This window comes from Achroia grisella, unplaced genomic scaffold, assembly GCF_030625045.1.
Source record: "Achroia grisella isolate CSIRO2021 unplaced genomic scaffold, CSIRO_AGI_Agris_v1 utg900, whole genome shotgun sequence".
Taxonomy (NCBI): Eukaryota; Metazoa; Arthropoda; class Insecta; order Lepidoptera; family Pyralidae; genus Achroia; species Achroia grisella.
The window spans coordinates 4882202-4895188 of record NW_026713059.1 but is presented as its reverse complement, the minus strand read 5'-3'; the positions used below and the strand labels follow the sequence as shown (position 1 = coordinate 4895188).

Below are 12987 nucleotides of genomic sequence, written 5' to 3'. Positions count from 1 at the left end.
AAAGTCATAAATACATATACCTATTTAATACTATATATAGTCTTAACCTAAACAGAGCTTGTATTATGGGTAGTAGTAGGTAGGTATAAGTGTCATATGATATAGGTAGTAGAACAGATAAGATAATATTACGCGTAGTATTGATATTTATTGGTTTGTATATACATAGAAAACATCCAGACCAAAACAAACAATGACAACCATGAATAGAATAGAAATGTGTGTACTTTAAGAGAAATCGAACTCGTGATATCCGGAAATGCTAATGACAATGTTTCCTAGTATAGTCTTTAGTTTTAGTAGATATAAAACAATATTTTTTATAAGCATTGGTTTGATAGTTTACATTTGTAGAAGTTGGTTATTACACACACAGAAAACCACTATACCTACAGACGTCTTTTCTGAAATATTTAAATGGGTGTGAGGATAGTTTAGTATTTTTATGTTTAAATTCTGAATTATATCGCAATCAGATACATATTAAAACATAGGTCCATTAAAACTTTTCAACGAAGTCTCTTCTTTTAGATACTCGATCGTTCATATCTTCGTTACTTTGGTTATGAATTTGTAATTAAATTTAGTTCTACAATATTGCATACTGTGCAATTAATTTTTTAAACTACTACCTCGGCTGACAAAAAATATGACCTGGCTGATAGTAAGGGGTACCGTGGCCGGCGATATCTATACATATACGTAATAATATATGGCGGCTGACTGATTTTGGAAATGCCTTGAAATACATCTTACGATTTGCATAAAACTACCGGATGTAACTGTAGTTACTATGGGTACAAGACTCCTAAGCAAGAGAAACAAAGATAAATTATATTAATATGATTAATCGGGTCTTAATCCAAATAATTTTGTGGAAAAATAGGTATTTAGTCAACATGGGTACAAATAACGTTATATTTCGTTGTAAAATCTATTGGCGGTAATTGCTAAAAAAGGCTGACACCCACCGACGTATTGTTGTACTCCAGTCGGTTCTCGCCACGTGCTAGTAAAAGTAGTGCTGGTCTTGCTTCTATGTGAAAGAGTAAAAAAGATGACAAGTTCACGGTTACTATTTTTTATATTTTTCTATTTTAGGTTTATTACTATAAGTTACTCAATTAGGTAATTACATAATATTTACACAACAATTCTTATAATTTAGCAATTAACTTATTAAGATTTCTTCTTATGAGTCAGCAATTCGCATGTAGCAATTTTGCCTACCTCTTTTGTTTCAGACATTTATACCCCGATTAACCCCGTTTATTAAATTGGAAGTAGACTGATAGACACCACTGTGGCTTTAAAACAGGAACATCAGTATTCGAAAATCTGATTTCCGTGTTACTTTATAAAAGTAGTGGTAAAATTCAAAGGCTGCGGTCAGTAACCTCGGGGCTAAGATACCGACAAATAAATTTACAATTCCGTATGTGAGTTCAGCTGCATCGGACAAATGCTAAAAACTCCTTCCCGTGACTTGGTGCACTGAATTCAAATGTCGTAAACATACATGTAAAAGTGTACATCTAAATTTACATGACTTATGTTAGCGTATATTTAAATTTAGTGGGTAGGTATCATACCTACCATTACAATTATTCGCTAAATAAATGTGATTAACATCTATCGTACGTACATATGTACGTAGGTACCTACCTAAAAATAAAAATAGATAGTTTAACAATTAAAGTATATAATAACATATTACTTAGTCTATAAATATGCACTCTACTCACTCCCTGAGTTCTAGGAACGCATTACATTTTGATAAAAGAATACTTTTACTGTCTAGAGAAATTAAATATAATTTTAAATTAAATTTTATATAATATAATACTTCAGTATCGTTTTCTAAGGAATATTTCTGAACGGCGACTTTGTAGAGGTAAATGCTATAGGGCAATGTTTCCCAACCTTAGCCTTTAAGCCTAAAGTTCTTATGCCTCCCCCCTATGTAACATACATAATTTGTAACATTTACAAATTTAATTGTTTAAGAAACTTAATAACTGTTAGGAAGAAATCACTAAGAAGTTGTTAATGTAACATTAAATAAACTTTCAAAACATATAATGAAAAATTGAAATTCACTTTCCATATAATTTTAATAAAGAATCCATTTTCGAATTACCCCCCTTAATAATTAGATTGCCCCCCTGTGGAGCGTGGGCCCCACGTTGGGAAACACTGCTATAGGGCGACCCCGTACTAAATGGCGTGAATGCAGGTGGCATAGAAATAGCGTTACAATAGTAATAAATTATTATGAAGTCTAACCGTAGGTAATCTTGGAAATACCTTACAATAAATATTTCATCATGCTAGTAGTATATTTCTGGTTATAAAGGGTTTTATAACCAGAAATACCAGCATGATGAAACTACTACGTTTGAGTTAAAAAAGTTATTATAATGTATATGCATCATTTTCTTTACTAGAAGTCAAATTCTTAAATATCTACTAAAATTGTTGTTTATTATTTTAATGCAACTTAAATAATGTGTGACAGTATACAAATAATTTAATTAAGTTCATATAATTAACGTATACTCACAGCAAGATCGTCGCACTGGTAAGTTGGTTATCTACAAACAGCACGCAGTGTTTCCTGAAGACTATTTGTACCAACTCGGTTTTGGTAAGTAAGAAATATTACATTTGTTGTCTAGTCGCTGACGTGTCGCGCGGTGGGGGTCTCAGGTCTGCTTAATATTTAGGGTTTAACATATTAAGTATGTATATACATATATACATTCAAGACTGTTATTCCATGTGGGCAGTTAAATCATTATTAACTTTCGACGTCAAGGTGAACGCAACACTTGACATGCGCTTCCCCGTGGCAGAAGGCCATTCTATGGCAGTTTCATTTTTTTCTCTAACTGCAATAGTTTCTGATGTCGCCTAGATTTGAACTCACGGAATTTCGATCCAAGTCGTTCTAGTGAATCACTAACTCCCCAACTCTTATTGATTATCAAATTATCATATTAAAATATGTCGGTAGTTATAATAAATGTCCAGCACTGCCTTCAATTCGAATATCAGGTCGCAGACGGTTGTTGTAGCGAGTCGAGAAAGTTTCCCTCTTCACACGAAATCGACGCGATGAATTATGCATGGGAATTAAGTTTGACGTCAGATAAGCGGCCGAAAGATTTATTTGCCGATATGATGTGTAGAAAACAATCCAAGTTGTTCCCAGTTTCTGAATTATGTTTGTTGTTTTATTGTGAGCACGTCAAACATTCTCTAACTTTCGGACAGCTTGAGTTTTTTTATTAACAAAGGTAAAAAGTGTGCTATACGCAACTATAATTTATTGTCAATATTTTAATCCAATAAATCGATCCCATTTATTTAATTCACAAATTTATATGATATATTTATTATTTTGACAAATTAGAAAATAAAATTTATATACTAATTTTATATTATTACCTTAAATGGGTATTGAATTGCAGCGTTTCGTGTTACTTTAACAATAGTTTAATGTAACTGTTGTACTTATTTATGACCTCTGTAATGTCTCACAAATACAAAATCGGTATTGTAGCCGGGTAGCCTTTTATCAGAGTTACGCACGCTCTTACAGGACCTTCCCGGAAATTTAACTTCGTTAAGAATGAAATATGTCCCGTCGTTATTCCACGGCTTGTTGCGCGAATACTTACATTTCGAGTTCTCCACCTCTAGTTTTCTCATCAGACCCAACGGAAATAATTTCAACCGAGACTGAGTTATGACAAAACTCCGACGGACATTGCCGCATCCGTAATGAGAATGGAGTCGAGATATGTCTGTAATTTATTATCACATGCTCGTATTTGGAGTACTCTGAACCGTAGAATTGACTGTTTTTGCTACAAATACTATGAGAGTGGACATTTTGTATGTGATTTTACTATAAAGTGAACGTTGACTGCAGTGGTTATTTTAGTTTGATATTGCAAATACTACGTGATTTAGTAACTAGGAGAGATAAGGCAAGCCGGCAAGAGTACATGAGGTGAAATAGTAGGTGGGTGGTGCAAGGAAGTATTTAATTAAATCTAGCGGTAGGAGCGCCTCGCCGCTTTACATCACCGCCGCTAATCACAGGTAGGCCGTCGACACGATCGCTTATTTGAATACCAAACTGTTATTTTGAAAGTGCCAGAAAACTCATTAATGTTTATTTCATTATATTATATAAGTTGGTACACTGAAGTGTTATGCATTCTTATTCTATTTTGATAGACAGATATGTAAAATTTAGATTTAAAACATCAAAGTAAGTAGTACAGCATTGCCTTTAGATTCTAAAGGATTTTAATTAAATTTAGTATACAACTTTATCAAATAGTAATTAAAATGCAGCAGTAATTAAAGTTATTTTAGTAAAATAATTATTTTCCATATTTGGATCCATCGCATGCTTTATGGCTGCAGATATCGGGAAGAATAAGCTGGGCCCATTTTTTTTACTTTTCTACTAGATTCACATGTCTGAATCCGAAAACATTAGAAATTATTTTGTAGAGATACATATCTCACTTAATGAGAAAAGCCGTAGATTTAATTGTGTTTATCAACGAACGAATTAAACAAAACGTTTCTCGTTTATGTGGTAATGAAATTAACTAAATTATAATGCAAATCGCTATAATGGCCTTTTATAATATAAATATTATGCTGACTTTATAATTATGTATATTTATTATTATTTTAATGTCAAAGTAATTCCAAAAACGAAATAAAAAACATAATGGCGAAGAACTTGAGATATCAAGCTGTAATTTTAACCGCCATTTTTATTTTTTAGTGTTCTTTTTTTATAACGCAGTCTCGAATTTGTCTGTTCTGTGATCTATACTATACTGTTGAAATATATAGCTGTATATAATTCATACGTGTACAAGTTTAGATATAATATAAAAATAATTCCACCTCTTTTAATGTAATCATATATTTGGTATTATTGACAAGATAAGACTGACAGTCCTTCGTTCTTCAATGTAATAGCAACTACAGTGCTGTCTCATTTCATATACAATATAATGAGCACTTATTTATTGATATTCGTATAAAAATGAAGAAAAATATCATTAATACATTAACTCACGGTGAAAGGGTAACAAGTGCTTATACCGAAATTTATTTCGATGACAGTTATTCTGAAATCTGTAAATCTGGTAGTAAGTCGAGTATAAAAAAGGATTATGAAGTTATAAATAAAATTGAACAAGATGAGTGGAAATCACCGAGCGATAAGTTAATAGGTATACTAGAGCTAGAACCTCCATTTACATCTAAAATTACCAGAGGAAAAACCCATCAAGGAATACTTGAGATTGGTAATGGAGTATTGGAAGCAGAACGTAACCGGATTCTTAAAAAAATTAATGGCTTAATCAAAAATAATGACGCGGCGTGGACATATATTTTAGAAATGGAAAGAAATTCCATTGATAAAAATGTACAAAGTATCTACAAGAAAATATTGAAAACTAAAAGCAAAATTATGTCAAAAGAAATAGCAATGTTTTACGAAAATACTCTTCAGGAGTTGGAAGATCATATGAGAGCTGAAATTAAAAATGTTTTATCAAGTGTTCATGCCTATACCATAAGTGCCTCCAACATTGAAATTAAAATAAAATTAAAAAAGGAAAGACTACATTTAGTAAGCATATTAAAGAAAAAGCATGAATATGAAATTGAGAAAGTAAAAAAGTATTATAAACTTCTTTTACATAATGAATTACACAGAAATAATAAATTAGTAAATGAAGCTATTCAGGACAGAAATGATACTTTAAAATCATATGTGAGGCAAATTGATTGTGAAAATAAAACCAGCACAATGTACATAATGTGCACAGAAAGAAAAAAATGTAAAATCAAAAAAGTTATGTTACAGAACTACCAGATGACTGAAATATCTGAAAAAATTAAAAATATAAAAGATAAACAAGGCATTATAAATGATATTAAGGATACAGAAGTTACTATTTCTGAAATTAACAACAGATGGGAAGAAAAAATTAAAAAGATTTTACAGTTATTCTTAAAATTTATTGGTTTCAGTCTTAAGCTATTGCCAGAACAATCTACATTTCTTCTTGACTTTGAGAAGATGGTGGTATTACAATTAAATGAAATACAAAAATTGCCTGAAAAAAGTCACTCAATTCTAGTAGAAGAAGAAAATTTGTTTAATTTTTCACACACTGAAGCTTTGGAATCTCAATGTGATAAACAGCCATTCGTCGTGGCTGGTGATATATCAGAATTAGGTAATCTTTCTCATTATGGAAGTAGAGAAACGTTACCATCTAATGTTGATTTACCAATAATTAGAGTCCAAAGACAATTTATTTATGCCAAATGCCAAAAGTATGAAGAAATTAAGGCTTTTCTTGAATCAGAGCAATGTAAATGTTTAGAAAAAGATTTAGAAATACCACTATGCCATCCCATTGCTACTGATAATACAGTTGGTAAGCCATCATTACCAACTACAGTTGTTGAGTCTGACCCATCTCATACGCTACAAGCAACTATATCTTCAAATGAACCTATGATTATAGACGATTTTAAACCACTTAGGCATTGCCCAATGCGAAATTGTAAAAACTGGGCAAAAATGGCAACCTTTCCATACTTGGAATCTTACTTAGACTATACAGATGATAATTTTGAAAGATTGAAAATGATACTTTATCCAACACCAAAAAAAGATAATTCCCCAGCCTTACTCAATCATATAGAAATAGTCTGCAGAGAATTACCATTTGGGTCAACCAGTGAATTGTACTGTAATGTAGGAACTCAGTATTCTAGTCAAGAGTTATCGATATCTAATTTTGACTGTCTATGTACCAAAGGTTTTCCTGATATTTTAAATGAGTCGCACTATAAAATAAAAGAATCCTCTAAAAAATCTTTGAATGAAATATTAATGAAGCGGAAATCATCACTGAGACACCTACTCCAGGAAAATCCAAAACTTCTCAAAATGTTTACTGACGAAAGTTTCGACTTTCAATTCTAAATTTATATATTGATGTATTTTTGAATGATATGTTTCATTATATATTAACCTATTATTATATTTTTATTCGGAACAAATTAATTAATATTATACGAGTGACATTAACATTTTCTGTGATTCTTTAAACAATCTGAAATTTAAAACATATTATAACTCAGGGTAAGCATAGGCGTGCAAAATTCTGATAAAAGAAAGGGATCTCTCTGAAATGACCCGGCTTAGGCGTTTCGAGTCCATTTCTGCTAATCTTCTTTGGCTTTTATCTTCATAGATTTTAAGCTTGGGTATCTACCGAATGGATTCGTAGGATTACTTTAAATTCAAATAATACGAGTACTACAAATAATACTGTTGTGTAAAAATGATATAATAGGTTGAAATGTAAAGTTAATTCAGCAGTAGATATATTTAATTAATTTTAATAGTAGATATCTTATTGATTAATTATTTCACCTTTTAAATTATTACATTGTCTCTCATGCATCATTATTATCGTTTAATAGAATATATTATGAAGTGGTGGTCGCCCAATGGTCTATTCTTATTAATATATAATATTAAAATTATAACTTGGAACATAAGTTTCTATTGTCAAAGATCTATTATCAGTTGCGTGTGTATGTCAAATACATGACATATGTTTCCGGCATAAAAAATACATAAATTCTGCATTCTACACTCCTCCTCCATATAAACAATAAATGTGGGAAATATTCTATTCTATATCATACTCCTCCGGTTTTTTTTGTAAAAAAGGGTAAAATTTTTTGCTTCATATATTAATATATAATTATTGTAGCGATAGAACCCTATTAACAAATATGAGTAATTATGAGTTTCTCAGATCATTTTTGAGTAAGTATAATATATTTATTTAATGTCGTTTAATGACGAACGCATTATGTTGTCATCACTTCAAAACATATATTTTGCTAATAAATATTAATGGATTTTCATGACACCTTTACTATTATCTGTATTATTTTAGGCCAATTCAAGAAACAGAACTTTACCAAGAATTAAAATGGTAGTGTGAAAATAAATGTTATAAATTTCATATAAAAAATCAAGACTTTTCTATGATGGTTTTAAAAAATATATGCCCATTTCATTTCTTTGTATAGGTTGTTTAGAAATACTATTACATATTTTCGGCTTAGTAAACCCATTATGAATTTTGTATATTTACGGTTACATTATGTAATGCAGATGTTCATTACTTATAATTTTTTCTAATTATTATTTGTTGTAGGTTTACGCTTGTAGGACGAAACGTAAACGTTACAATTCCTTCAACAAATAATAATTAGAAAAGAGTGGTAAATGTATAGTAAAATATAAAAAAGACACAAAATAGGCAAAAGGTGTTATGATGTGAAGTTTAATATGATGCAAAATTTATATATTATAAATCCATGTATTTTAAAGTTAATAATTGACGTTAATAACTTTGTAAGTACAACGAGTAGTGTTGCAGTGCACTATATTACGAAGGTCACCCACAGTACTATCAATATCTGTGAGTCGGTCCAATTAACGAGGGGTGAGACTAAGCCAGTCGCCCAGATCACAAATTGTTCTCAGTATCTTCGCGGTTACTCGTTAAACTATATTCATTTGTTCTTGTTTGCTATACTATATTTGTTTACGGGTGTTCCATTATAGACCATGTAATATTTAACGATAAATAGGAACAATTTTTAAAAGATCAATAAACCATTTTCATCTTTATATCTTTATCTAAAAAAGATTATTTTTAATGTAGTAATATTTTTAAGTGAAACTATTACACGACTTTTTCGTAAATATTTAACAAATTTTGCTGATTAAACTCCAAAAACTTTATTTTGTACTAGTTCCATACCTAAAAATCTAGATTAAATTAGTTTTTTATTTATTAAATAATATACATAAATGTATATTTAAAAAAAAACGAATATTTTAAATTAATTTAATTAAACGAATAGTTTTAATAATTACATAATATTTGAAGATCATCATACTATACTTAACCTTAATCTACCATGATCTAAATAAATTTAATATTTTGTTTAATATGGGATGTAGCAATTTTACTTATATGTATCAGACTTGAATATTGCTATATATAATAGATAATAGTGAGTGTTAATGTTGGTATAATCTTCAATTTCACGTTTACTGCGCAGTTGTATAAATTACACCGTTAGCTAAGAATAATGTTGGGACGGATGTGAGCGGGTATATCGGGCGTAAAGGTAAATTTACACAAGTCCCGTAACAACTTAACTTATTAAGTCGTCACCCGTCTCGCGAGCGTGTTAGCGCTGAGTCGCGACTTATGACATTCCTACCGTAACTCGCATGTAATCGTCGTAGAATTAGTGTTGTGCTCTCATCCTAGACTTCGGACCACGATAAACTATTTTATACCTTGGAATAGTACGAATGTCGACATTTTTTAAACGACTACTAAATAATACTTTTTTTACATTAAATAATATCATTCTTTTTAAAAGTTACTAAATTATTATCAAAATATTATAAACTATTATGGTATTATTAGATAAGGTTAATTATTGAAAATTATTCAATTAGTAATCAAGAGTTAGGTAATGTTTAATATTAGATTGTTTATTTTATGATTAATGTAAGTTGGCATATACATAAGAGGGCGTTACCCTCTACAAATAGTAAAGTAATAACATCTAAATCACTAACAAAGAATCATTTCTTTTGATTTACTATGATGTTATATGAATAATTAGTTTTAAGAAGGTGTTAAATGTTACATTCTCCCTAAATTTTGCAAATATAATTTTACATATGTAAACTATACTATATTTATCTTAACAACTTTCGTGAAACAATATGTTTGTAACAATGTAATGAAGAACATCACTAAAAAGTTCACTAATAAATCTTCGAAGCAGACAATGTTCGGTTAATTAAACTTTATCTTGTTCAAGTTGTCGTAATGAGGTGACGTCGATTTCTCAGTTTCAATGAAGATAAAACAATCATGAGTAAGGAAATCAACCAAACGTTTATTGTTTATTTCAATAAATGTAACAAACCTATAAGCAGATACGGAAACAACTGGAATGGAAAGTTGGCGTTATCACATTTATATCTAGTACAATTACAGTTCTTGCACAATTCAAAAATTTGTTTAAGCGGAAATTTTACTTTTTACAGTGGTGCTTGATAAACAATATAATTTTGTATCGTACAATTGTATGGTGTTTAATTATAATAATCTATCCATATAAATAAAAGGAGGAGGAAAAGGAAAAGAGGAGGAGTGTCTGTTTGTAATATTGAAATAACCGTTTTTTACTACCTGCATATGAATATAAATACGGTACATACACCATAATAACATTTTTTAGAATTTTTGTCTGTCTGTCTGTTTGTTCCGGCTAATCTCTGAAATGATAAATAGATAGCTGATGTAATAAGGAGTAACTCAGGCTACTTTTATTTTAGAAAAATAAAGTACTTAAAAACGAATTAACTTTTTTGTTAAATTCCACGCGGGCGAAGTCGCGGGTACAGCTAGTACCACAATACATTACATACAGCTAAAAAAAATATAATGTATTATGTGTTTTACAAACACGGTTTCACGGATAATGTACTGAATTATATGCTTAGAAAAAGCTTAAATTTATTACAAACAATTGGTATCAACAAACCAAAACATCAGATTGTTATTAGTAGGTATATACATTTTAGTCAACTCATCTGAAAAGGCAAACAACACATTAAGCTACTAGCTACTACACATTTTATAGACAATTTTAAATGTATTTAGCAAACGTGTACATGTACAAAATTAAACTAGATACTTCCTCTGAAAATATCTTATGTAGGTAATTCTGAAGTTGTAATCAATAGGCAGGATGCGCTTAATTGAAATAATGAATGTGATTATTTATTATTAAATATTTTAATTATGGATCTTTGTAATTATTATGTTCATCCTTGTAAAAATTTAATAAAGAATGATATCTATTACACTTTTATACATAACACACCTTTTTCATTAGGTTTCTAAAACATATTGAAATAAAACATACAATAATTTTAGGTGTCCTCAAACAAGTCGGCTAACTGACTTGTGTGAGGACACTGATTGTAACTGACATGTATTGTTTCTATTGATAAACAGACAAAAATTCTAATAATATTTTTTGTTCTATTATATTAATAGACTACTAATAATAGTTTTTTTCATATATTTTTTATTTCATTATAATAGTTTTAGATTGTACTTACATATATAAATCTAACATGTAACGATGCTATTACAATCAATAATAAAGATTTAAATAGATCAGAAATCCTCATTTGACTATCAGAGGGTGAAGTTAAATAGTGTTATGCTAAGTTAGCGTTTCGCTTTTACATAATATTGCATTAAGCGCCGGTTGCCTTGAAGTCTGACTCAATTGTAGTCTGAATAAACTTGCCAAGTCTGCTTCCATACAGGTTATTAGTATGTAGTTTATGTATATATGTAATAATATTTGTAGCTAATTACAATAAGCATACTGCTACGATGTCTCTGTTTTAGAACTTAGAGAACAATTCCGATATACATCTTTTTTGCGTAACTTTAACCGTGTACGTTGCGTACGCAGCGGTATCTTTTAAAATGAATATTTTTGCCACATTTTTTATTACTTCTCCGGTACTCTGATAATGGACCTCTCTAACAGTGAAATAATTTTTTAAATCGGTTAAACAGAACCGGAGATTACCTCAAACAAACAAATATACAAACTCTACCTTTTTATAATATTGGTATAGATCAATCGTAAAGGTGTTCATCAAAGAATACACGCATGTACATTGATATAAAAATATGATTAAACTATGAAAGTTTTTTGTTCTCGAAGTCAGTAAAGTACCTATAGTTGAATAATAAAACGCATTACCTTAAAAAGCATACAGAAGTCCACTTTAATAATTTAAAATCAGTTTTATATTTATTTTTTAACAGTTCAGGCATGGATATATGTATTACACCATTATCTATATTAATTCGAAGTACATAATCTTAAATTAGCTTACCATAGAAGCCTTTAACGCATACTAACGACAGGCATCGTAATTCAAGTAACATACGGTACAAAGTGCTTAACTTGTGTCCATTGCTTTATACTCTCATATGTCAGCATGTCACTATACCTACAGTGCTTGTTTTCAGTGCAGGTTAGCTTAAAGAACTTATGTTAGGTATATTATAAAAATGCAAGGAAAAAATATGCTTTAGTCATTATTTTATAGTGAAACTTTTGTTAAATCTACTTACATATGTAGAAGACCAGTATTTGGACATTTTACCTATTTTAATTAGTTAAATCAGCAGTTGGAATCCTTTTGGCATAAGTATGAAAATATACCATTGTTTACGTTTATAATATTTCTACTCATCTCATGTAGGTATATAAAAATAAAATAAATGTTAGACACATCCATCATTGCAAATATATTGCAATGATGGATGTGTTGTGTATTGCAAAGTGATGTGACGTGTCTAACAATTATTTTTGGACAATAATATTAGGACATATTTTTGTCTGTTGGACAGCAGCGAACTCGCAGAAATTTTTAGACCCTATTTCAAGAAACTTTTTTCCTTTTTAAAAGGCCGGAAACACACTTGCAATACTCCTTATGTTGCGGGTACTCAAGAGCGGTAATCACTTACCAACAGGTAAGCCGCAAGCTCATTTGTCATATGTTATAAAAAAAAACATAATATATAGAAAATGCATGTCTGTCGCGTTAAAATGTAACGCAATGTAGTTTCACTAACAAAACAGGTAGCACCTACAAACGCGATAGCTGCGATAAACGCAACTATTGATCAAACTCGACTCTGGACGACCGTTTATGAAGACCACACAAAAAAAAAAGAATTACGGAAGATAAATAATGTTCTCTTGGATACT

General features: G+C 30.1%; 1 protein-coding gene across 1 annotated transcript; it reads left to right on the top strand.

Annotated features, from left to right (window-relative positions):
* The first annotated feature begins 4998 nt into the window (after positions 1 to 4998).
* On the top strand, positions 4999 to 7089 carry LOC131853325 (uncharacterized). The gene has a single exon (XM_059204185.1). It carries the CDS (start codon positions 5081 to 5083, stop codon positions 7043 to 7045), a length of 1965 nt encoding a protein of 654 aa, XP_059060168.1. The 5' UTR covers positions 4999 to 5080; the 3' UTR covers positions 7046 to 7089.
* The last annotated feature ends 5898 nt before the right edge of the window (positions 7090 to 12987 follow it).

What these genes read in the sequence shown, in the direction of transcription:
- LOC131853325 (XM_059204185.1), top strand. Translation starts at nt 5,081, where the DNA reads ATGAAGAAAAATATCATTAATACATTAACTCACGGTGAAAGGGTAACA.